At 35.6% G+C, this 25124-nt stretch overlaps 1 protein-coding gene across 5 annotated transcripts in view; it reads right to left on the minus strand.

Moving 5' to 3' along the window:
* Positions 1-25124, minus strand: part of stxbp5 (syntaxin binding protein 5 (tomosyn)) — a 181510-nt gene that overhangs the window by 145046 nt on the left and 11340 nt on the right. For all 5 annotated transcript variants that reach the window (XM_012963785.3, XM_002936370.5, XM_012963784.3 and 2 more), the window contains exon 2: positions 22427-22524. In XM_012963785.3, coding sequence (XP_012819239.1) covers positions 22427-22524 — 98 coding nt within the window. The remainder of the gene's footprint in view (positions 1-22426; positions 22525-25124) is intronic.

Below are 25124 nucleotides of genomic sequence, written 5' to 3' on the forward strand. Positions count from 1 at the left end.
TTATGCTTCATGTCCCAAAGATCTTCACTGAGAATGTCATTGGTTACCATAGTAACACCATTGCCACCGACACAGTAGCCAACTGTTTGCAACACTACATGCTAAGCATGCTATTTCTCGGTCAAATCTTACCATACACACAAAAAATTATATTAGCAAGTTAGATAACAAATAGTCTTAAATAACAATATTAGTTACATAAAAATATGATTCATGTAATACTTTGCAATTTTACTGTCAAACTATTTCCTTTTTTCAAGGGCCCAGTACTATAATTCCTTCTGTAACCCCTATTCTAGACTCACATACCACATACCAATACATACCACAATTCTTTTTTGATTCAATATGTAACCCAGAACTACTTTTTTATAGCACCATATATTGAAAAAAAATTACTTAGCTGACTGAATCCTTTCTCCTAGTGCTCAGTGCTTCTGCTGAGTTGCACAGAGTACTAACACCCAAAGCAAATGAATGTGACTGATCAAAAATTTAGAAAACATTCCAATTAATGAATATCTATCTGCTATAATAAATATGTCACTTTATTAACATGTCCCTAACCAAAGGAAAGTTTTCAAACAGGAGTGATTTGTTAAAATTCAAAGCAGAACCATGGTTGCTACAGCTGGAATTACTATATTAGAACACTGAAAGCTTGCCTAGAAAACAGAACCCAAATGCACAATGCACTCTTGCAACTGATAATACAGAATGTCATCTTCAGTATCTTCCTTCCTTATCTCACTTTGCTGAATTAAAAAATATGATTGTCTCTACTTTTGTTCTACTTGCCATGGTCCAAAGGCATTTACATGTCACAATTCACAATTTTTTATTTCAGGATGCTGGCTTAAAATCATAATTTTCAAAATTAACATAATTTCCATCCAATTATGATAAAATCAATATAATGATTTTTAACAATTATTGTGTTCCCTAATACCCATACTTCAACTTTTACAGTTATAACATGAGATTTGCATTTACATCTGTGTAAGTACAAACAAAATCAGTGTTTACTTCACAGCCTACAGTTACTATGTTAGAATACCAGATCTAAAGGTCACATGTATGTGGGAACACTTACATAGAGACCATAAAGTGTAAGACTTGCAAAACAACTTGTGTTGATATTGCCCCTTCTTTCTAGTGTAAGATAATGCTGGCTATATATCTAATAAGCGCAACAAACATTTACTATTTGGGTGTAATTATGTTATATGTATATTATGGTCAACAGTAATGTGGTCTCACTAAGAGCTTATATGAATTAATTTGTTGGGGGTTTTTTTTGTTATTACATGTAATTAACAGAAAATCAACCTGCAAAAAGAAATTCCTGGGCAAACAGTTGCAGTTAAACAGCATAAAAATACTTCCAAAATAGATAGATTTATATTCCAAAAAAACAAATTGTTAGTAAGAAAATTTTTATAACTGAAGTCAACGAATGAGGTGGTTTTTGATATTTTATTACACTGTTAGGGTGAAGACACACTAAATAACTAGTAGCAGCTACTTTTTCACAGCTACTAAACTCCAGAAATCACCTTGCCATAGACAATGCTGAGAATACAAAGAGAAATGTACAAAGATACAATTATCAGTAAATGATCAGCATTGTCTATTTTAGTAGCCACAACAAGTAGCTGCTAGAAGCTCTGTGTGTCTTCACCCTTACAAAAAAAAAAAATCAATGCTTCAGTGCTTTTTTCTTTACTGTATCTGGAAGCGATCACACTTTGATAAATGAGCCCCTATGTGTCCCCTTCAAAACTACCTCAACCATCCCAAATCACATAAGGAACCAACGTAACTGTACACCACTGTACCGAGTCACATGTGGTGTGGTTCAGGAGGTAGGAGAATGGCCTCTGAATAGGGTTAGACGCACACTTTAGTTCTCTTTTAAATGGTAGAATCATTGTATTCTAGTCTTTGATGTATCTGTGCTATCCCCTATGCAAAACAACAACATCTACATAGGACAAATGTAGCAAAATTTCTGCAAGTGACAGTCATACCATGTACTGCCTTTATGACACAGGCTGCATGGTTTGCACTAAAGAAATAGACTGTTAATTATAATTCCACTTGTGTCAACACACCCAACTGGAAATTTTATGTTGCCATTCTCTTTCTACGTCAGTCTGCAATACCTGAGAATGTTCTTCCCAACAATGCACACTAACATGCAGCAACACAGGTGCTTCAGTCAAAACAATTCCATTCATTCTGTAAGATGTTCTTCTAAAACTATTCTTAGTACCATCAGAGTATCCACTGAAATGACTCCATGTCTGTGACATTAGCCCAAAATTAATCAAGTCAACATCTTTAGATGATGTATGTGAACCCTTTCCTTTTAGCAGCCAACCTACTGGGGTAAAATCTGTTTTTTCTGTACTCCTTCAACAAAAAGGTGGTTAAAAAACTTTTTTTTTTTTACATTTGAAATTACTTCCCAATGGCCACACATCAATTTTTAGATGTTGCCCCCTTCATTTTAGCAAGCATATATCATCTTTACCACCATTTTTTGTTCTGCCAGGCGAACATAAATTTATGCAGCCATCTTAGCATCATGTTACATTTGTTAGCCATTCTCATTACACTTTGGAGTAGTGATTACCAAAAATTACATACACTAAGGGGCACATTTACTTATCCAAGAACGTTCAATCGGTCCAATCATATTTTCCACTACTTTTTTCTACACTTGCGCAAATTTTTAGCGCAAAAATAACGATTGATTTTGCCGCTGTTTACAATCGTTCGGTACGAAAATTTCGGGACTGTCGGATCGCCAATAGGATATTATCGTAACTAATACGATTTTTTCGTAAGCATTTTTGTGATATTTGCGATCTTCAGAAATTTTCGTTTCCAATCCGAATTTTTCCCATTACGGATTCTAACTCGTGTTTTGATAAATCTGCCCCTAAGAGCCATGGTGAGAAAAATGCAAGTACCGATATTTACCTGTTACCAGATGAAGGCATGGCTGCCTGACTGGTGACAGGAATATCCCCGTTGGATGAAAATACACAGGAGAAGAAAAATGCTTGGTGTGCCAAGGGCCTAATTTGAGTCAAGTGGTTAGATTTAATCCTAACAGTACTGTAAGTTATAAGCTGCATGCTGGCTTGATGTTTAAATTGTATTAAATAACATCCAACAATACACTATACTTGTGTGTATATATATATATATATCTTAAAGCAATACTGTATTCCACCAATCATGTAGGGAGAACAGTGAAAAATGGAGGACAAAGGGTTTTATTTTTCCTTTGGGAGTTATAAAACATCAGCTATGGAAGCTACACTTGCCTGGAAAACAAACCCTGCCTGTTGTTCAAATTTAAGAGATTATTTATTTAGTGTTGCATGCTCCATAAATCATAAACCACAAGATAACATAAGAGGCATAATCTTTTTATAAACAGCAAAAGAAAACTGCATTGTGCCAAGCTGTTACTATATTCTGTAACTGTAGGTAGGAGTAGAATGAGCAAACATTTCTTACATGGAAATGTAAAATACCCAGTTCATGGGACTTAGGAATAACTATTACCTTGTTCAACAAGAATTAAATGTGTAACTATCCAGATGTCTTCTGAGTAATGATAAACCGAGATCCCCAACACAAGTTCCACATCATGGTTCATCCACCACATTTCCTGAGTGAATTTCTGAGAAAATAAAGCTCTATAAAGCACCTAACACAATATGCCACCTTTATCAAACCTAAACAGGTACAACTCAACTATACAGCACTTATTCTATATTTATGGGTGGGAACATGTTGATAAATACATTACAAAAACAAACTTTGCATCAAAATGTCTTTATTTTTGCCTAAATAAGATTGAAACATCTACCATATAACTGTAGCACAATGAAAATAATATTTATATATCAACACTAATCAACACAATGACTATTTAAATAATTGGAACATGTGAAAACAGAAGCTAAGAATGGAACCACTTTTGTAATTAGAATGAATGATTCCTGTCATGTGTATGTGCACAAGCGTATGACTACAAAGTATCTTAGTGCACCTTTATTCCTTCCGTTACTACCAAATTATGAGTTGGAATACAATTTTTGTTAGCCTTTATGTAATTCTGAGCTTTCTGGATATTGGGTTTCTGAACAGAAGACCCCATATTTGTACCAGAAATGGCTATTTTAATAAATATATTACAAGTGTTTAATGTACCCTCCTTTTACCCCACAAACACACAACACAGCAAAACATCTAAAAATCTGATTTATCAAATGTAGGGACCCATAGGGTTAATCTGCCCCTATGGCTTTAAACCCTACCACTTCTTTATTTCTGCGGTTACTGGGCGAAGACCCATGTATCAGTTTATAGTTATGCTTTATACCTATTGGTTATTTTGGTTAATCACACCCCTTGCACTTCAATATAGTGTTTAGCAGGAGGGTGTGACTTTTTGGCTGCCTTCTGAATCTCAAGGAACAGCTCTACTGAGCCAGGGATCAGAATAGGCTCCATATAAAGCCATTTGCCCTAGAGTACCCATCCTGCTTCCAAAGGGGTGCCAAGCTGACCAGGTGCATTTACCCTGCCTAGACTCCCAAAAGAGGTGGGATAAACCAGTGTGCATCCTCTCTTTGCTGTCCTCAGAGTGTACTATCATTTAACATCTGTATCATCTGTGTGAGTATAACCCTGCTGCTTCAATTGTCTTAGACAATGAACTTGTGCCATAGTTCAACTGCAAGAGCCTTCTGGCGTCCATCTTTGCTAATCTGCACTGCACACAGCTACAGTGAGTTGTAGTTTCACTACACCCTTGCTCCGCATAGTCTCTTCCATATAGCAAAGGCCCATCCTGTCTAAGAGAGTCGCATGTGCCCCATGCTCTAAACCATACTAGCCTGGGTTTTAACTATTTCATAGCCAAATAGGGGTTACACAAATTTAAAGTGTTTTGTCAGAAATTATATTATGATATGAAGGATATAGTTCTTTGGTATTAATTAAATGGATTTGGTAACTCATGTTGATTGATTGATTGACCTAAAAAATTTAAATGTTAACACAGTAATAGCCGTAGAGACTAGTCAGTTCCAATACAGAACTCCATGCACATACAGGCTAATTTTGTCGAAACCCTTACTTTGGAGATTGCTATAAGCATGCCCAAGAGACACAATTAATGCAGTGTGCTGCCACTGGCTCATAATAACGAAGACTAAGCTCATCAGCCTTGGGTGACTTGAAGTGCTGGCACATTTGCAGATATCAGCCTGCAAAAAGCTTTAAGACAAAATCAAAAATGCAAATGCGGCTGCCCCTAAGAGAATTTTAAATAATATAAAAACAATAAATACAAACCTGCACATACATGTAACCCCAACAAGGTAACATTTGAAACCTTTATATATTGGAGATGGCTGGAATCCCTTCCTCAATGTCTATACCACAACCCCAAGGATATATATGACATATAAAAAAGACTTATTTCCTACCATGATTCTGCTCTGAAATTCCCAAGCAGTTGAATCGTAAAGGAAACCAAATACAAAGATAGATTTAGCATAATGAGACAGGTTCAATAGGATGGAAATATAAAATATACATAAATAAATATAAATACAAATAAAAATACAGTTGGGCCTATCGAGGGGGGAATGGGCCAAGCCAACCAGGTTGCCTAGGCTGCCCAGCTGGCTTGGCCCAGCACTGCTTTCAACATTCCTGGTTTCAATGAGGGGAATATTCCCATGTGCAAAGGGAATGTGCATGTGGTAATGTGGTAATCTATTATTAATTTCTTTACTGAAACAAACATATTAAAACATATGCTGCATTATGTATATAATATTCTCTACCTTTTATTCTTTATAAACCCTTAACTGTTGACCTTCTGTACCGTATCCCCATACCTATATTCTTATACACTTTAGGATTTCTCAGATTCTTCCATTGACCCCTCATTTCTCTGTAGCAAAATAATTTCTATGTTATTCACAGCACTTACCAACTGATAAAGCTAGACTGGCACAAAAGCAAGACATGCAGGTACCAAATATGGTGACATTTGCTTGAATCAGTTATTGAGTAACTGTGTATGAGTGATTTAAATAGCATAGGTAGCAAATAAATAATGATAAAAGAGTTTCATTATAAACTGGCAGATGGCCTTGGGCCACAGAAATCTTTGCCTTAAAGGAGAAGGAAAAGTAAAACCTAAGTAAGCTTTATCAGAAAGGTCTATGTAAATACAGCCATAAGCACTCACAGAAAAGCTGCACCTCTATCAAAAGAAACACAGGATTTTTGTCTCCTTTTTTGTAAACATGTTCTTAGGGTATCTGACTTCCTCTCTCAGATCCTTCATTCCCAGGGTCACAGTCTGCACAGCTCTCCTCTCTCCTACTCTCCCCTCCCATTAAAATGCTTAAAACTCCCACCCCCCTCCCTTAGGAATTTGTGATCTGAGTTATCACCGCTACAGCTGTAGCAGGAAGCTACTTAAAATGGCAGCTGCTACCTTAAATAAATGGAGAAAGGGCTCTTTACTCGGGTATGGTAATGCTTTCTGCAGAATAAATATAGTGTTCTTGGTGGCACTAATGTGGCGAATCTATTGGCAGTAAAATGCCAAAATAACTCTCCTTCTCTTTTTTTTAAGTTTCAAAATGATTTTCAAAAAGCAATCTGTTTGAATTAAAAAGGTAGCTAGTGAAAACCTTTTAATAGTAAATGACTTTTTAAAGCAAATTTTTCATCCCACTAAAACGTACATTCCACTAATAAAAGATACAAGAGCAAAAAAAAAAAAAGTAAAAAGAGGGGGGAGCAAAAGGTAAGCAATTTTTATTAAAAAAATATATATGAAAGCCTCAAAATAAGATTTACTAGGTTCTCTTAATTTAATTTATAAGTAATACAATCGCAAAAAAAACCACATGTAAATGCACTTTTTTTTCCCCTCAAACATGCAAAAAGAAAAATACAAAATATTCTCGGGTGCGTTTTTCTGCAGAAAAAAAAACGTCACACACAAGTAAGAATCACATTCATTTCCAATTCATCTTCAATGAAAAACAGGAATGTTTTAATAAACTGGAATAATAAAGCTGTTAGAGATAATTCCCATTCCCTTATACACAATCTTGTCAGCTTTTCCTTGCCAAGTTTTTTCCACCAAGATTTTACAGTTTTTTTCGGAAAATAATTGTATGTATTTTTCGTGTTGGCATTCTTTCGCCAAATAGAAGAAATACCAATTCAATTTTTGACAAATCAGCCCCTTAGTGCAGACTGCAATCCCATGACTTTTCATAAGTATCCCAATTTAAAGCACAATGTTGTGCAGGCATGAAATACAGTACATGCAAATATGTTATGAAGGATCAAGGAAGTTTAAGTGCAGGTGTTGAGAAATCAGTGCAGCTGTGCTTATGCATTTTTATAAGTATTTTCATCATTATATGATGTGCGTCAGTTGCTCTTATGCAGCAGCAGCTGCTTAAGCTACAATTCCCAGTCTTGGGTTAATAATGGAGTATTAACTTTGAAAAGTGAGAGGTTTCACAGAAGTAGAGTCAATATTGCCAAACTGAGGGAGGGGTATGCATTGTCCTGTATTAGAAATATTAAGTATTCAAGGGAATAATATAAGAAAGGGATAAACTCATAATGTAAATAGCAATTAAAATCACTGTGCAATCAAACATTATGTGTATTTTCTGAGAAATAATTTGAGGGTTTATATTGGAAATGTAAATATGGTAAACATAGGGATTTTGTTTTGTACACTTTCTGCTTTAAAATAATGTGTCCTTTCATAGGTAAGTTTACTCCCACCTATGACTGTGGATACTACGAATCAGAGGTTTCTTGGGTACCAATGCTGAGCAGTTGGAGGTCAAGGTGCCCCTGTGGCTTACCTTCTTAGTTTTATAAATTATATATTTATGAAGTGGAATTGACACCTGGCTGAGCTGCTCTAATTTGTAAAAAAAAAAAATTCAGTACAAATACATTTACTCTCAAATTCACCTATACTTGCAACCAGGTGCAGCCGACATTCCTAAACCTAAAAGGAGTAGTGGAAGGAGCAATACACAAAGAAGTTTAGGAAATCTACATTGACCAACTGAAGGAGCAATACACAAAGAAGTTTAGGAAATCTACATTGACCAACTCTTTGCAATCATAAATGAATCTTAAATGTATGAAAATTAATGTTGAATGGATATCACTAAGATTATATGAATAAGCCTTATAATGATTTTTACCAGTTTATACGTATAAGGGCTACACCAAGTGAAAGCCCAAGACCCCCTAAAAAATCTCTTACAGAGCATACAACAGCTAATCACTGTACAGACAATTTTGTTAATATTGTTCTTCCGCATCCCCTAAGTCATTAGGATTATTTCTTCTCCTCTTCTCCGTTCCCTCCCTTAGGAATTTATTTTGGCTGTTGGCTACTGAGCATACTCAGTTCCTCTCAACTCAGGTTGCTAAACATGCCCTCCAGTCTAGCAGCCAAAGAAGAGATGGCAATACTGGTTTCTACAGAAACTCTGCTCTAACGGGGCACTCTGCTGGAGAAACATATTTTTCTTCTAACCTCCTGTTTTAGCTTAGCTTAAAGGAGAAACACTCCATACACACTGGAACTATGGGTTAAAAGATAAGGAAAGGTAAAAACTCAGTAAGCTTTTTCAGAAGGTTCTATGTAAATACAGCCATAAGCACTCACAGAAACTCTGCACTGACTTCTCTGAAAAACGATTTCTTGAGTCTGTAATTCCTGTGCCAGAGACACGCAGCTTTCTGTTCTCTGCTCTCTCCTGCTCCCCCCTTCCTCAAGAATGCTAAGAACTCCCCCCCTCTTAGGAATGTGGATCTAAGCCAATCAGCAGAAAGCTGACTCATAGGGGCAGATTCATTAAAACATGAGTTCGAATCCCAAATGGGAAAAATTCGGATTGGATACGATAATTTTTGAAGATCGCAAATATCACGAAAATGCTTAAAAAAAATTGTATTATTCACGATAATATCGTATTGGCGATCCGAAAGTCTTGAAATTTTCGTACCGAAGGATTGTAAACAGTGGCAGAACCTTTCCGAATTTTTCGCACAATCGTACGAAAAAGTCGCACAGGCGTACAAAAAAGTCGCACAAGCGTGAAATAAACGGCGAATGAACGCTCTGAGTGTTCATGTCTTAATAAATCTCCCCCCTAGTCTTACTAACTGAGCATGTTCACTAGGTCTGGGAGTCTGTGCAGGAGTGAGGTATTATGGGAATTTTCTTTACACAGCTCAGCGTTTTTTCTTCCTGTTTGGCTTCTGATCTTCTGAACAGGAGAAATATGGGGAAACTTAAAGGAACAGTAACACCAAAAAATGAAAGTGTACTAACATATAATGTGCTGCTGCCCTGCACTGGTAAAAGTTGTGTGTTTACTTCAGAAAGTCTACTATAATTTATATAAATAAGCTGCTGTGTAGTATGGGGGCAGCCATTAAAAGGAGAAAAGGCACAGGCACATAGCAGATAACAGATAAAACACTATTGTATTCTACAGAACTTGTCGGTTATCTGCTATGTAACCTGTGCCTTTTCTCCTTTTTTCCAGCTTGAATGGCTGCCCCCGTGGCTACACAGCAGCTTATTATATAAATTATAGTAGTGTTACTGTAGCAAACACACCAGTTTTACCAGTGCAGGGCAACAGTGCATTATATTTTTATTACTTTAAAGCTCTTTTATTTTTTGGTATTACTGTTCCTTTAAGGGCACTATTGAGAGAACTGAAGGTATGCCTGCAGCTTGAGATTAACTCTTTACTAGCCTTTCCTTCTCCTTTAACCATTACAGTACTCAATCTAAGCAAATTTTTATCAAAGTAAATTCTGCCTCTTTAAAGGAACAGTAACACCAAAAAATTAAAGAGTTTTAAAGTAAATTAAATATAATGTACTGTTGCCCTGCACTGGTAAAAGTTGTGTGTTTGCTACAGTAACTTTACTATAGCTTATATAAATAAGCTGCTGTGTAGCCCTGGGGGCAGCCATTCAAACTGGAAAAAAGGAGAAAAGGCACAGGTTACATAGCAGATAACGTATAAGCTCTGTAGAATACAATAGTGTTTTATCTGTTATCTGCTAAATGCCTGTGCCTTTTCTCCTTTGAATGGCTGCCCCCATGGCTACACAGCTGCATTCTTTATATAAACCATAGTAGTGTTTCTGAGGCAAACACACCATTTGTACCAGTGCAGGGCAGCAGTACATTATATTGGAATTTCTTTTATACACTTGAATTTGTTGGTGTTACTGTTCCTTTAAGCCTGCATTCTTGATTGTATGAACTTTACAATGCAAATGTCACTCATGATGTTAGAGGGAAAATGGCTGCCAAGTAAAAGCTGGTATTTATTTTAGGAAAATGTGGTGGTGCTCTTGAATGGAGGGGATATATGCAGTACAAATGAGATGTCTTTATTTGCTTAGTGGTTTTAGAGGTTTTTTTATGCTGGCTTTTGTGTGACTTTACGAAAATGTTGCAGCTTTTATGAAACATGTAAAAGAAAGTTTTTCAGATTTTTTACTTTTATTTGTGCTTTTTCAATTTAGATTTTTTAGTAACTTTTTTTTAGAGCATTTAAAGCTTTTTAGAGCAGCCAATAATCATACTTATGTGGTTCCTGGTTATACTGATTGTTGTCCGTGTTTAAACAGCATTGCTATTACCTACAGGATTTATTCACAAGCCTATTTGTGATCTGGGGTTTTCTGGATAATATGTCTTTCTAGAATTCCATTAAGACCATTAAAAACAATGTAACATTATAAAAGCCAATAGGACTTCTTTGCCTTAAACATGGATACATGTTAACATCAAGTAAATATCCTTCTATCCCTAAATTACAAATTATACGACCTTATATTCTTTATAAATGGGTCTTTGTGCAGAACACAGAGCTATATATTTTATAGCTTTCATATATTCACATATAAAGACAAAAAAAATACAGGTATGGGATCCCTTATCCAGAAACCTATTATCCAGAAAATTCTGAATTATGGAAAGGCCATCTCCCATAGACACCATTATAAGCAAATAATTCTAATTTTTAAAAATGATTTCTATTTTCTCTGTAATTATAAAACAGAACCTTGTACTTGATCCCAACTAAGATATAATTAATACTTATTGGAGGCAAAACAATCCTGTTGGGTTAATTCAATATTTAAATGTTTTTTAGCAGAGCTTAAGTAATCGAGATCTAAATTACGGAAAAACCCCTTATCCGGAAAACCCCAGGTCCCGAGCATTCTGGATAACAGGTCCCATACCTGTACTTTGGAAAATTCATCCACCTAAACTTATTTGTGTCCTGACTGAGTGAATTTATTATATAGAGGTGGCTGTGAATAAGGCTGCAAGATATCAGCCTTTAGTTAAAGGGCAACTCTGCTTCCAAATTCCCCCCACATAACACAGAAACCCCTAATATACCTATCACTGTAATCTGTTTATTTAAAAAGTATGAATAAATACAATTTTTATATGCTAAAATCCAGCTGCAAAACAGTTCTTATTTTTCTGCATCATTTGAAATCCTGGCAGGGGAGTAGCGACTATTGATGTTACAATTGATGTTACATTGATGTTACAAATGTAACAAATTCTCCAACAGCTTACAAACAGCATGCAGAGACTACATAACCCACAATGCATTGCACTGTATATGTTAATTTTGACATCATGTGTGCAGAGAATTGTGTTATTTGAAGGATGCAGGCTGAATGCAGGCTGTGGACAATCAACTACTTTTACATTTTTTTAGTTTTAAAGCCTGATAAACAGGAGAACAGGGGGCCAGTCTTAGGTAACTCTTCCAAACCATATTATTAAATTAAAAAGCATGTAAAGGCTGCATATTTTTAATTGATGTACATTTCAAACTTGTTTGAAATTATGTTTATTTTTAAAAAGCTTGCGGATGGAGTTTTAAATAAAAGAAGATAACTGTGTTGCTATTTACCCAAAGCTTTTCTCTTTCAAACAGACCCAATTTACCACAATTAAGGAGGGTGAATTATTTACCCCTAAATCAAAATAATAACAAGGTTAATGTTTAGAGTCAAGTGAAAGGAAACTTTTGACACCCAATTACATAAAGCTTTTGAGCTGTGCATATTTTAGGCCTTAACCTGAACAAAAGAACAGATGTCAGGAATTTTAAAAGAAAATGGAAGAATGTTGCAACAACTGCATCATTATTTAATGATTGAGAATGGAAGGGGAGTAAAAGCTTGCTTTAACGCTTCATCTCTTTCAACAGAACAGCACATTTTGGCATCTAAATACCTAAGTAAATATTCAGTGTCTCATACTATTCTACTGTACTTGTAATCACTGTAATTAAATATACGTTGCTTTCATATCGATGTACGTTACAGTACTTTAATATTTTTTACATTTATTGCACCTCCAGTCAATTTAAAAAAAAAAAAAAAAAAAAGGGGGTGAGAGAGGACATGTTATTTTGCAAATATTATTGCATAGCCTCCAACTTTACAGATTTCCCTGGTAAAAATGTCAGAATTCAGCTCAGTCCAGCTGCATAGGCCCGTTATTCCCCTAGCCAGCAGCCAGCACACTCTATGCACTAACAAACACAAGAAATGAACAGCCCCTCTTACTAACCAATTTGGACCTCCAACCAGTCTGAGCACTGCTTTATTTTCATACCTCTTGATGATTATCGCATAACGATTTTTATTGAAAAGTTGAATGGTATTTATTTTCCCTATATAATTTGTTTTATTATGCAAGACATAATATTTACACAGTTACATAACTTTTAATATGTTGCAGAATGTCCTACTCATAGCAGCTTTTTAATTCATCTTCATTATTTATAGTTTGTGAATTATTTGCCTTTTTTTTATTACTTATGTTTCTCATTGTGTACTCACTGTCACTTACTGAAACCACTGCACTGAGGTAAAGTGAACCCTAGAAAACAGATAGCTGTTGAAATTCCAAAGGGAATTTGCAGAACAAAAAGATAAATAATTTTAAAAATCAAAATATCAAGAGAAAATGCAACACCTCTCAGAATATCACTGTCTACACCATACTAAAAGTACATTTAGGGGTGTCCCTTTAGCCAGGGCAGAATAATGAAAGGTATAATGTACTTTTTATGATAAAGGCCATGTGAGGGTTAATTAGCAGAACAATTAACTGGGTTCTCCTTATTAGGGCCTGGAAGCAACCAGATGGATGCTAAAATGTGAAGGGATTGCATCATGTGATGACTGGTTTAGCCCTGGAAGATAAACAGATTAGGAAGTCATGCAATTTGGTTGGTTACAAGCCTAGTATACTGACATATAATCTGAAACATATGTAAAGGAGCAGTTTACCTTTGCATCAACCTTTATGTTATAGAATGTCTAATAGTTTCATTATTTATATTTATATAAATAATTATATAAATAAATTGCTCTGTGAGACTACAATGTTATTGTTTCTTTTTATTCCTTATCTTTCTATTTAGGCCCTCTCCTATTCATTTTCCAATCTCTTGTTCCAACCACTACCTGGTTACTAGGGTAAATTGGACCCAGCAACCAGAAACCTGGAGAGCTGCTGAACAAAAACTACATCATTTAAAAGCCCCAAATAACAAAAAATGAAGACCAATTGCAAATTGTCTCAAAATATCACTCTCTACATAACCCTAATGGAGTCAGAACAGACTCCATAATATTATTCTATAATTGTAACAAACTGTTTCAGTTTTAATATCATACGAGCACCCCAATAATTCTAAATATGATAATACACAACTGTTTTTCCTGATATTTATATCTGGGAAGAAGCAGGTTGCACACCAAAGATGTTATGTATGCATAGAACCAGCATTACATTTATGGAAAATAAACTTATTGTCAAGTTTATAATAAAGGAACCATAACACCAAAATATGAAAGTGTATAAAAGTAATTACAGTATAATGTACTGTTTGCCTGCACTGGTACAACTGGTGTGTTTGCCTCAGAAAGACTACTATAGTTTATATACACAAAGCTGCTGTGTATCCAGGGGGGAAGCCATTTAAATAAAGTCCCATTATAGTCTACAGAGCTTTTCTGTTATCTGCTATGTTACCCGTGCCTTTTCTCCTTTTTCCGGCGTAAATGGCTGCCCCCATGGCTACACAGCAGCTTATTTATATAAACTATAGTAGGGCTTCTGAAGCAAACACACCAGTTTCACCAGTCCAGGGCAGCACTACATTTTATTTTTCTTACTTTAAAACACTTTAATGTTCTGGCATTACTGTTCCTTTAACTGTTATGTATATTACATTATAGGCTCACTTTATAAATCTAGAAGGGTTATAAAACTCAACCTGTGTCAAGCTTAATCTATTAAAAATAAACCCTACCACAAACATGCAAATCTAAGATTCTACTGAGCAAGATACATCTTCACGTAGCAATAAGGACTATCAATTACAAGCTATTATACTATCTAAATAGAACCAAGCATATCTACAATGTCAACAGGTGGTTCAACTGACAATGAACAGATGGAATGTGAGTTATTGTAAATATTGTAAATATTATTAAAACATAGAATTGATATCAAAGTACCACTGGTCTTAACGAATGTTCCCTCTAAGGTGTGTGCTTGTGCGTGCACACAAATTTTGAGGCTACAGCACATAGCCGAGAAGGAATTAGAGGGAATGTTGGTCTTAACATAAATGACAGTTGCTAGATATATTCTATAAGTCAGTAATTATCAATAGTCTACACTAGGGGCATATTTAAGAATTCTCAAGCCTTTGGGCTCAGGCATTCTAATCCTAAAACCATGCTCCCAAACCATTGCGTGGGTTTCTCCATCCAAATAGCACGCTTCGTGCAAATCAAGTTTTTCTTTTCCACAACAAAAAAAACCTCGGCAGGTTTTAGGTGCTAAGCTTTTTAGTTTTTTGTCTGAGAAAAAAAAATCAATTTTCATGAACAGTGCTATTCAGATGAAGAAACTACACAACAGTTCGGGAACTCTTGAATTGTTTTAGGGGCTGATTTATCCCGATTAAATACAATAATTTCAGATGTGCCTTAATTGCGCAAAAATTCGTATCGTGGTTGTACGAAAATATCATGGTATGATCCGAAATTTACAAACTTTTCATATCCGAAAAATCATAAACGGTGCAAAAACCTTTCTGACTTTGAACCTTCAATGCATGATTTTGGAAGCCTCCCATAGGACTCAATGGCACTCTGTCGCTCCAACCTGGCCCAAGGAAAGTCACGATTCCAAAGCTTGAATGAATTCTGAAACTTTCATAACTGTTGCGACAAATACGATTTTGTTGCACAAATTGACAAAAAGCACGAAAAAGACGTGGAAATTAACGAAAATATTGTGGAAAATATGCAAAGTTCTATAAATCAGAAAAAATACTAATTTTTCCCATTCGGACCAAATCGTACATTGATAAATGTGCCCCTTAGGATCAGAATGGTCAAGCCCAAAGGCTTGAGAATTCTTAAATATGCTCCTAAAAGCACAGGCAAAGGCACAAGGGGAGGTTTATTTATCAATTTTCAAACTTGTGAATTTTAGAGGGTTTTTTTCTGTTACAAAAATCTCAAATTTTTACCAAACCCGAATGCCTTCTTCTTTATTAAACAATTTAGAATGTAGAAACTCGATCAAATAAAACTGTGAAAAAAACCTTTAAGTAATCAAATTAGTATTCAACTCATCATTCTGAATGGGTCTATAAGGTTTTTTGTTTTTTTGTTTTTTAAAAAAAAAAAAGGAAAAAATCGGAAAAACTCTAAATTGCTTAAATTTTGTCTAGGACAGTTCCCTTTGACTCCTACATGAACTTGCAGTTTTTAAATGCCAAAGTTTTACATTAAAGTTTTTCACATTTTTTGTGCTTAAGCTATATTGAGCATTCAGGATTTTTAAACCATAATTCGAATTCCAGAGTTCTAGAGCTAAAAAATTGAATTTGAATGTTTATAAATCAGGCCCTTACTGAAAGATTCACTCGCCTCTTAAACCACAGAAATCACAAAACCTTTCACAGCATCGAAAAAATGCACCCAATAAAATCCCTTGTTTGTTACCCACCCAATCCTTCTAAGCCGGGTAAAAAAAAAAAAAAAAAACAGGCAGCATGTGTGCATCTTTCAAAGACTACACATTTTAATTCTGTTTTCCTATTTATATTTTCTTCCCTCCACTGTTTTTAGCCAAATAAGTCAGTTTTAATCAATAAGAGGTCAAAGCTAAAGACTAGCTTTTTGAACTGTACTGCAGCTAAATTACTAGTTGAACCTGTTTTGGTGGGGTCAGAGATTTCCTGTTTCTACACATTCTTAATCACTTCAGCTGACTGACAGTAGCCATTCATGTGTATGCAGCCTTACAATTAAAGTACTTTACTGACATCCAACTATTTATATGTATAACCACATTAACATAACTACACATACACAGTGTCAAGAAAAACTATATGCTATTAGTGATGAGTGAATTGTTTTGCCAGGTTTCACCACAAAAATGCCCATAGACTCCAATGGCTGCAAAAAAGTGGTGAAGTTAAAAAATTAAAAAAGTGTTGAGATAGCTGTGAAAAAAATACTAATTTAATATCCAGATTTTTGCAGTTTTGCTAATTTTTCGGCGCAGGACAAATCACTCATCCCAATTTGCCACTATTAACTATACAGGTATATGACCTGTTATCCAGAATGCTCTGGACCTGGGGTATTCCGGATAAGGGGTCTTTCCAAACTTTGGATAGCCATACCTTAAGTCTACTAAGAAATCAATAAAACATTATTTAAACCCAATAGGATTATTTTGCATCCAACAAGGATTAATTATATCTTAGTTTGGATCAAATACAAAGCACTGTTTTATTTTTACAGAGAAAAAGGAAATCCATTTTAAAAATCTGAATTATTTGATTAAAATGGGGTCTATGGGAGACAGGCTTTCCGTAATTCGGAGCTGTCTTGATATCGGGTTTCCGGATAAGGGATCCCATACCTGTATTACATTTTGTGCTGCTGTCATGGAAATTCCCCCAAAAACAGTATTAGCACATTTTTCCTGCTGCTTGCTTTCCCAGGGTGTTCAGGAGAGCCAGCAGAATTCAGGATTGTAGTATTCCAGCCAGTAAATCACAAATAACTAGAGATGAACCGAATCCCGGCTTCGATTTGGGATTCGGGCCAAATTGAGCCTTATTTTGATGGATTCGGTTTCAGCCAAATTCACAGTCCCGGGCTAACCGAATCCGAGTCATAATTAACATAAATTTGCATATGCTAATTCACATCCGGAAACAGTTACATGGCAGGGGGGAATTTTAGCTTTTTTTATGCTAATTAGGATTTGGATTCAGTTTGGGATTTGGTAGAATCTGTCAGGGTGGGTTGGGCCGAAGCGTCATTATTTTTGAGAAAAAGAGACTTTAAATGCGCTCTTACAGCGATCTACTCATTACAGCAGGCCCAAGGAATAACTCCCCATGGGGGAGGCCTCTCCTATCAGAAGCCTTAAGAATAGATTTGAAAATGGGATTCTTATATTGTAAAATAACCTGAAGGCTCCTTTTTAAGGAGGGTATTCATTAATTAAGAAGTGTGTCAAATGAGATAAAGTTCTTGAATATTTCATTATACGCCACCTTGAAACTAAGGCCAAAGTGCAGGAGCCAGGGCCTGCGTCAGTATAGGTAAAGTAATTAGCGATTATGTCTCTTTGACAGACACACCTATTCTATCTTATTAGGCAGCTAAGTGAATAGCTGAATGAAGGAAAGACAGATTTACCCTTACCACAACATTTCTTGGAAAAACGGCATAGGTTACCTGCTTAAAGGTTTTTGGGTATTGATCTGATTGTGGAACCCAACAAGAGATGATGTAATTGGGGCCCTATGCTTTTACAAAAAGACATTTTTTGGATTAGGACTGTATACTCTAGCTCCTCAGGGATTAAAAGAATATTGTCCTTTACCCTGTTTTTGGACCTTAGATAGTCTCTTGGTCCTTGTTTAGGCTCTAGGTTTGTGTTATGAGTGCCAGGTATTTAGATATTAATTGAAGACTGAGCCTTTTAATACACTTTTATTCTATGTTTTATGTTATCATAACATATCCAGATGAATGAAGGAATGATATGCACTTTAAAGTTCACTGATTTTTTGTTGTGGTTTAAAAAAAAAAATCTATAAAACAATGAAAATCTCAATGTTAGTAAATGGGCCTCTATAAATTACTTTGTCTGTGCCTACCACTGATAATGCTCAAAACATTGATCAAATAAAATGTATCATTTTGTTCTTTACATTCCTGATGCGCATCAGCATTTTATTCTATTCTTGTATTTATATCTGGTTTCACCCAGGCTTTTGCTCAAGTAAGTATGTGCCTAAGCCTTTTAAATACAAAAAAAACATTATATATATATATATATATATATATATATATATATATAAAGCCACATTCGGTACATTACCTATTGTAATACAAATACCCAAATCTAGATCAGAAGATCTGAAAAGAATTTCTGCTGTTTTAGCATTTTCTATGGCATGACTGTCAGTGTAATGAAGATAACCTTCTTTCACTTTAAACCTTTTAGCTATATGGGATGATATCGTAAGAATCTGCCTTTCATACAAATCTGACATACTGAATACATAAACTGACACTATATAGTAGATGAGATAAGATGCTCTTGCCCTGGAGCTATAACAAAATATTTTGCTTTACTGCACCAAAGCCCTACAACTCAGCACCTCTCAATTATTTTGTCACCAAGTTCCCTATTTTCTTACCGTGTTATTGCTTCAGAGCTTTATTTAACTTACATTATCTAATTAACCTATTCTGCAGGACTTTAACATGCGCCCGCTATTGCATTCAACTGTAGTGAATGTTTAATAAACAACTTTTTCTTACACTTGTTTATAATAAAAGTTTCTCGACCTACCTTTCCTTTTGCAGCTGCAACCAACACACTATTGCTACATTTTTTTCCTGCTCTAACTCGCTGATTCCAGCAGGAATTTGAAATACTGTATATACTCCAGTATAAGCCTAGTTTTTCAGCACCCAAAATGTGCTGAAAAAGTCACCCTCGGCTTATACTCGAGTAGGGTGCCATGGGTCCCTCCAGACTAGCACCCTTTGTGTGCAAATTAGGCCACCCGCAACCAGACCCTTCAGTGCCCTGGCCCGCTCCCAAATTCATCTTTATCTACCATCCTCACCTGTCCCATTCTGCACTAGACATTGCATATTCAATATAAACTATATATAGTTTTGAAGGATTTTAACTCTTTGTGTTTTAGCTTGGTTGCTGATTGAATTAAGGGGGTAGTACTCTTAAGGTATCATTGTTGATACCATATTGTTTTTGTTGACCCTCTTCTCCCCTTACAGAGCTAGTTTACTGTTTTTCTTAAAAATAAATATTTAAAAACATATAACCAACTGATGCCTCATTTAATTTTATTGGTATTTATTTTGATTATTTAAACTTAGCACAGTAACTGCTTCATTTTCCACCCTAGGCTTATACTCAAGTCAATAAGTGTTTCCAGTTTTCTTAGGTAAAATTAGGTACCTCGGCTTATTATACTCGGATTGGCTTATACTCGAGTATATACGGTATATTACTTACAAACACCATGTAGAGTTAGCAGCTGGGAAAAAGAGACAAATTGTAATAAACCAATAATATGAAACTAAAAACATTAAAAATATATATATATTAAATATTCACTGCAGCTGAGTGGAACTTAGTGACATTGTGGGGCCAATTTAAGAATGTCTTTGGGCTTGAGGATTTGGCTGCTAAGCTTGACAGGTTTTAGATGCTGAGCTTTTTATTTTTTTTTTAAAAAGTAACATTCGGGGGGGAAAAAAAACACGATCAGCGGGAAGGCCATGTATTCGAATGAAGAAACAAAACAAGAGTTTGAGAACTCTCACAAGGCTTTAGCAGCTGAAAGCTCAAGCATTCTTAAATAGGCCCCTGTATGTTGCTAATTCCTCAAAAATACAGCATCTTTTCTATGTTTGTTATTTCCATGCATCATCCTGAAGAAGCCCAGGACCTTCTTTGTGACCTTTATAATTATTTGATAGTGTTTTATCAAAATCCACAGGAAAATCTTTCAGAAGGATTGAATAGAATCTTTCCCACAGAGCCAGTATTATTATTTTGTGTGGCCTTGACAATGTAATAGCATTGCTAAATTAATTATCAAATAATCTACTTTAAAGAATTACAATCTAGAATCACTTCACTACTGCCAACAGTGGATACAATCTCAATATATAAAATGCTCCTGAAAGCAAATCAGTCATTCTACCATCTATTCTACTGTGTATTCTATAAGCTGCTTCTTAGGGAAAAAAAAGAATGAGTTGTTAAAATAATAAACCCGTAAAGGTTTTCATTTATCTAGCCTGCACGGGAGCCAATTTTGAGTGGACATCAAATCACCCCAATGCTCAAATTTTGTAATGCTCATTTTGACCCAACACACGATACTCCCTCAGAAGAGGTGAATCATGATCTTGAAAATTAATTAATCAGCTGCTTAATGGTGCCCCACGGACATCCATTGTATTCAAATCAGGAATTTCTTGCTCTTTTCCGCTAACTCTGTTAATTTACTGATATAATTCTGCATAGTTTTTCTAGAAGGAAATAACGATTTTCACACAGAATTTGAATGTAAAAAATGTGAACTGCTATGAAAAATGTTGGGAAACCCAATTCGACTTTTCATAATCCCTCTAAGTGTTCCGGTTCTCAGTTATTTACAAATAAAGCACAAAAACACAAAATGCACAAATGATGCACAATATAGTTCCATGGGCACTCAAAAACACCAATTTACAGTACAAATCTCTAATCCAGCAAAGAAGTGATTTCCATATATTTGCTCTATACAAAACAGTTTAATACTAGTGGCTATGATGACTTTATACATTATAGGAATCAAACAGCTTGCATAGCTATGATTAGCATGCTGCCATAAAGCACTGCTGCTGTGCTGAGTCAATGCTAATGACGCAGAATATTATTTACAGGTCTGTTATTTTTCATTATGCTTTGAAGCGGAAAGGTGAAAGTGAAATCCAAGTAAAGAAAATTAGAGGTGGGGTGCAAATATGGAAAAAAACATCAAGTACAGTAATTGTAAATCCAGCATATAAAATATTGATCGATCTAAATATACCAGGAAGTATAGCGAAAGTAAAGTCCTCCATTAAAAAAATACAACAAACGTGTGTTTTTGAGTATAATAACCAATCACTGTATAATCCACAATTTAATTTTAAGGCTCCCTTCTCTGGGTATTGATGTTTCTTTTTTTAACTTTCAAATAAGATCCAACAGACATACCTGTGCCTTGCTTAGAGAATTCCGATTCAATAGGGCACCACAGTGTCCAGCTTAATAACATGCAATTTACACCATCAGGAATCAGTGCTACACATTTTAGCAGTTGTTGCCAATTGCTTAAGGAAAAAGAGGTTCAGTGTTTTAGCTGTACAAGCCAGCCATCCTCAGGAGAACATTGGAATGTCCAGCTTCTTTTGCCTTCAATAAATTAAAATAAATTAAATTCCCTCTTTTGCACCTTCTATATGTGTTGTTCTGGTTCCTGATGTTATAGATATATATGTTCTGTTCTATGTCTTAGAAATTATTAGTTACTTCCCCCATAATATGAGGCGGCCTTTCAGATGTATCCTCCCACACTTACCTTTCTGCGTTCCTACAGGGGCGAGGAGGGGCCATGTTACAGTTCCAGAAATGCATCTCTTCAAGATACCAGGAACAGCCTTTTGCCACCCCTGGTAACCTGCAGGGCACTGCTGCCTGAGGCAAACTTTTTAGCTTCTCCCATGGCAGAAGCACCCTTGACTGTACAGTCCCTAAGATGACGTAATATTACAGATATTTTGCTTATTAAAGCTTACTCTTCAATAATTCTGCAAGATTAGATTCAGGCATTCTATGGAATGTTAAACAGGTAATTAACAACAGGAACATTTCTTAACCTTACTGCATCACAAAATGAAGGTCATAGGGAAGTTCAACATCAAGGTTCAACATCTAGCTAAAGCCTATACTTCTACAAGAAAATAAATGATTTCCAGTTAAAATATCAAACAGAGTAAATGAGTTATTCCTGCTAACCTACTAACAGAGTGTCCCCTTATTCTGCAGAACAGTACCTGGGTTCCCCGTCTGTAGGTTTCCAGCTGAGATCAAGTAAATAGCTTGTAAGGTGCTATATGTACAACAATAAAAGGATACAGCCTTAGAGCACCGGTCTGGGTCCCAATTGCAAGAATCTTCTGCACTGGATCAAATGCCAAGGCTGAGGGCTGATAAGGGAATCCATGGCGGACTGTCTATATATGCAGCAGAAGGGGGAAAAGAAACAAAGAAAGTATAAATTACATAAATTATATATAGTATGTTTAATAACCATAAAAATAGTGTTACGCTGCATGCGCATTTTTTTTCTACTTTACTTGAGACATCAAGCTTACATATTCAACCACAGTTAGCTTACTATATTTCTTAATTGACTTCAGCAGAACAATCCACACAAATAATGCTGCTCTCTGAAAGGGCATGTTATGACATTTGCAGATAAGACCATAAAAGTTTTGATACAGATGGAGTGCTAGCTTGGCGTGTGACTGTAGCATTTGCCAAGGATGGATAGTGTTCTAAATCGAACAAGATCATGAGTTGCCATGGTTACCAGTGTTCGTGATGATTGCTGTGAGAGACAAGCCTTGCATGCTCTAACAAGAAAATCACATTACCTCAAATAAGGATTATAGTGCTCAAGAGGTGGCAATAAGTGCTGGCCCATCTGAACCATAACATTGTTTTAAATATAGTGTATCATACTTTCTGGGTGGGTTCCTGTATAAAGGAGAGTTTCTCAACAGTCATGAATCCTTAAAAATAACCCAAAAGATTGATAGCAAAAGCACTGCTAAACAATGTGCTTTCTCATACAGGTCACAAAACATATATATGCTTATTTGGTGCAGGTAAAGCTTTATACACAATATCACCTAACATAAAAATGAGTATTTATGCCATAAAACAAAGCACAGTATGAAAAAAGTCAATATCTATAGTCACTTTTTTTCTTGACAAAAGAAGCATAATATATGTCTAGACCAGTGATCCCAATCCAGTGGCCTAAGAGCAACATGTTGCTCACCAACCCCTACAATTTTGCTCCCAGTGGCCTCAAAGCATGTGATTTTTTATTTCCTGGCTTAGAAACAAGATTTGGTTGCATAAAAACCAGGTACTGTATACTTCCAACCTCCTGTAGTCTGACAGTCCACATAGGAGCTACCAAATAGCCAATCACAGTCCATATTTGGCACCCCCAGGACCTTGTGTTGCTCCTAAACTCTTTTTACATTTGAATGAGGCGCATGGGTAAAAAAAGGCTGTTGATCTCTGGTCTAGACCCTGTGTTTTGCAAGGGTTTGCAAGGTAACAGTTTTGTCATGCTCTTTGCTCTCTGGGTAATGGTCTAGTTATCATTAGCTATTATTAAGAGTATTCTGACCCAATAATAAAAGACTGTGGAGCTAATTTAATAACAATAACAAATTGTTATTGTTACCTAGAGCAATCAATCAGACCTCTGCTTTCATTTTCTGAACTAGTTACATACAAAAGGAAAGACATACAATAAGAAAGGTTAACAGTTTTAGTAAATATATACCATTAACACTGTAGGGCTTGTTTACACCATGTCTCTTGCACTCAGGTCTTAGTAATACCTGCATTCAGCACTACAATTTTGCACCCCTTGGTGCTCTAGTACAGGTGACAGGTGGGTGCATGGCACCAATGAGACTGTTGCAGCCACTTAAATTAAATGCTGCACTCTGCATTTTGTTTCAGATTTTTTATAATCAGCGCAGATTTAAGAATGACGTGTCATGATTTTGGCGCTCTAGCACATGCATCTAGGGCCTTTGAGTCAGTTTAAGTGCAAGGATGTGTGTTTTTCCAGTATGATTTAACAAGAGTCCAGACGTGGCATTCTGGTTCTTCCTACTTGTGCTGAAGAAAAACTGAATGCTATGTGTGATTACATACAAGTACTTCAGGCAAAATGATAAGATCTAAGCTTATGGGAAACTGAGTTAACATACTAACCTACAACATCTAATTTTTACACTATCATGCAGATTAAATCATCATCTGAAAATTCAAACAAACACTGACAAGCAGAGCCCTCCCAATATTAACAGATTACAGTTAAAATTCAGAGAGAAAGTCATTTATTTCTCCTGACTGCAATCTGGAAGCAGGCCTAATTTTTTTTCTAATGTTTGCTGTACAGCATGAAAATTTCAGCTTTAAATATTTGTGTAAGGGCAAGCAGCCCTTGTTTGTTTGGCAACTACATTTGCTACTCAGCAGTCCACGATACTATAGAGGAATTATAGAGCAGAAGTGAACAACAATGCAAGTTTTGCATTTGTAATACTATTTTTTATTGTTTACATACTGTAGTGGAGTTGAGTATTACAATACAAAATTATATGAAGATAACAACCCAAAGCTTCCAGCAGACCACATTATAAATGGTGCAGAAACGGATATTCTTGTGTTTTCTTTAGAGGGACAGTATACATAAACCTGACAAGGAGCTCTAAAAAAATGTCCCAGTTTATAAAAGGAAAAAGGTTAGGAAGTTCAGTAAAAAAATTTAACCAATTTTTAATTAGTGCTTTCTAATCCTATAATGTGTTTAGCATTTCCAACATGATATACCCCTTTAAATTTTGTAACAATCCATATTAATATACTGGTTCAAAAAATGTAGGTCTGCTTACAGTTAACATGAAACAAGAATAACAGAAGCAAGAGGGCATTGTTATTCAAAGCACTGCTTTTCCATATGAAATTGCATTAATGCTGTCCATCAACTTGCATCTTCAGTGATTTGCCCTCTAAGTTT

The sequence above is a fragment of the Xenopus tropicalis genome, chromosome 5 (assembly GCF_000004195.4).
Source record: "Xenopus tropicalis strain Nigerian chromosome 5, UCB_Xtro_10.0, whole genome shotgun sequence".
NCBI classification, from domain to species: domain Eukaryota; kingdom Metazoa; phylum Chordata; class Amphibia; order Anura; family Pipidae; genus Xenopus; species Xenopus tropicalis.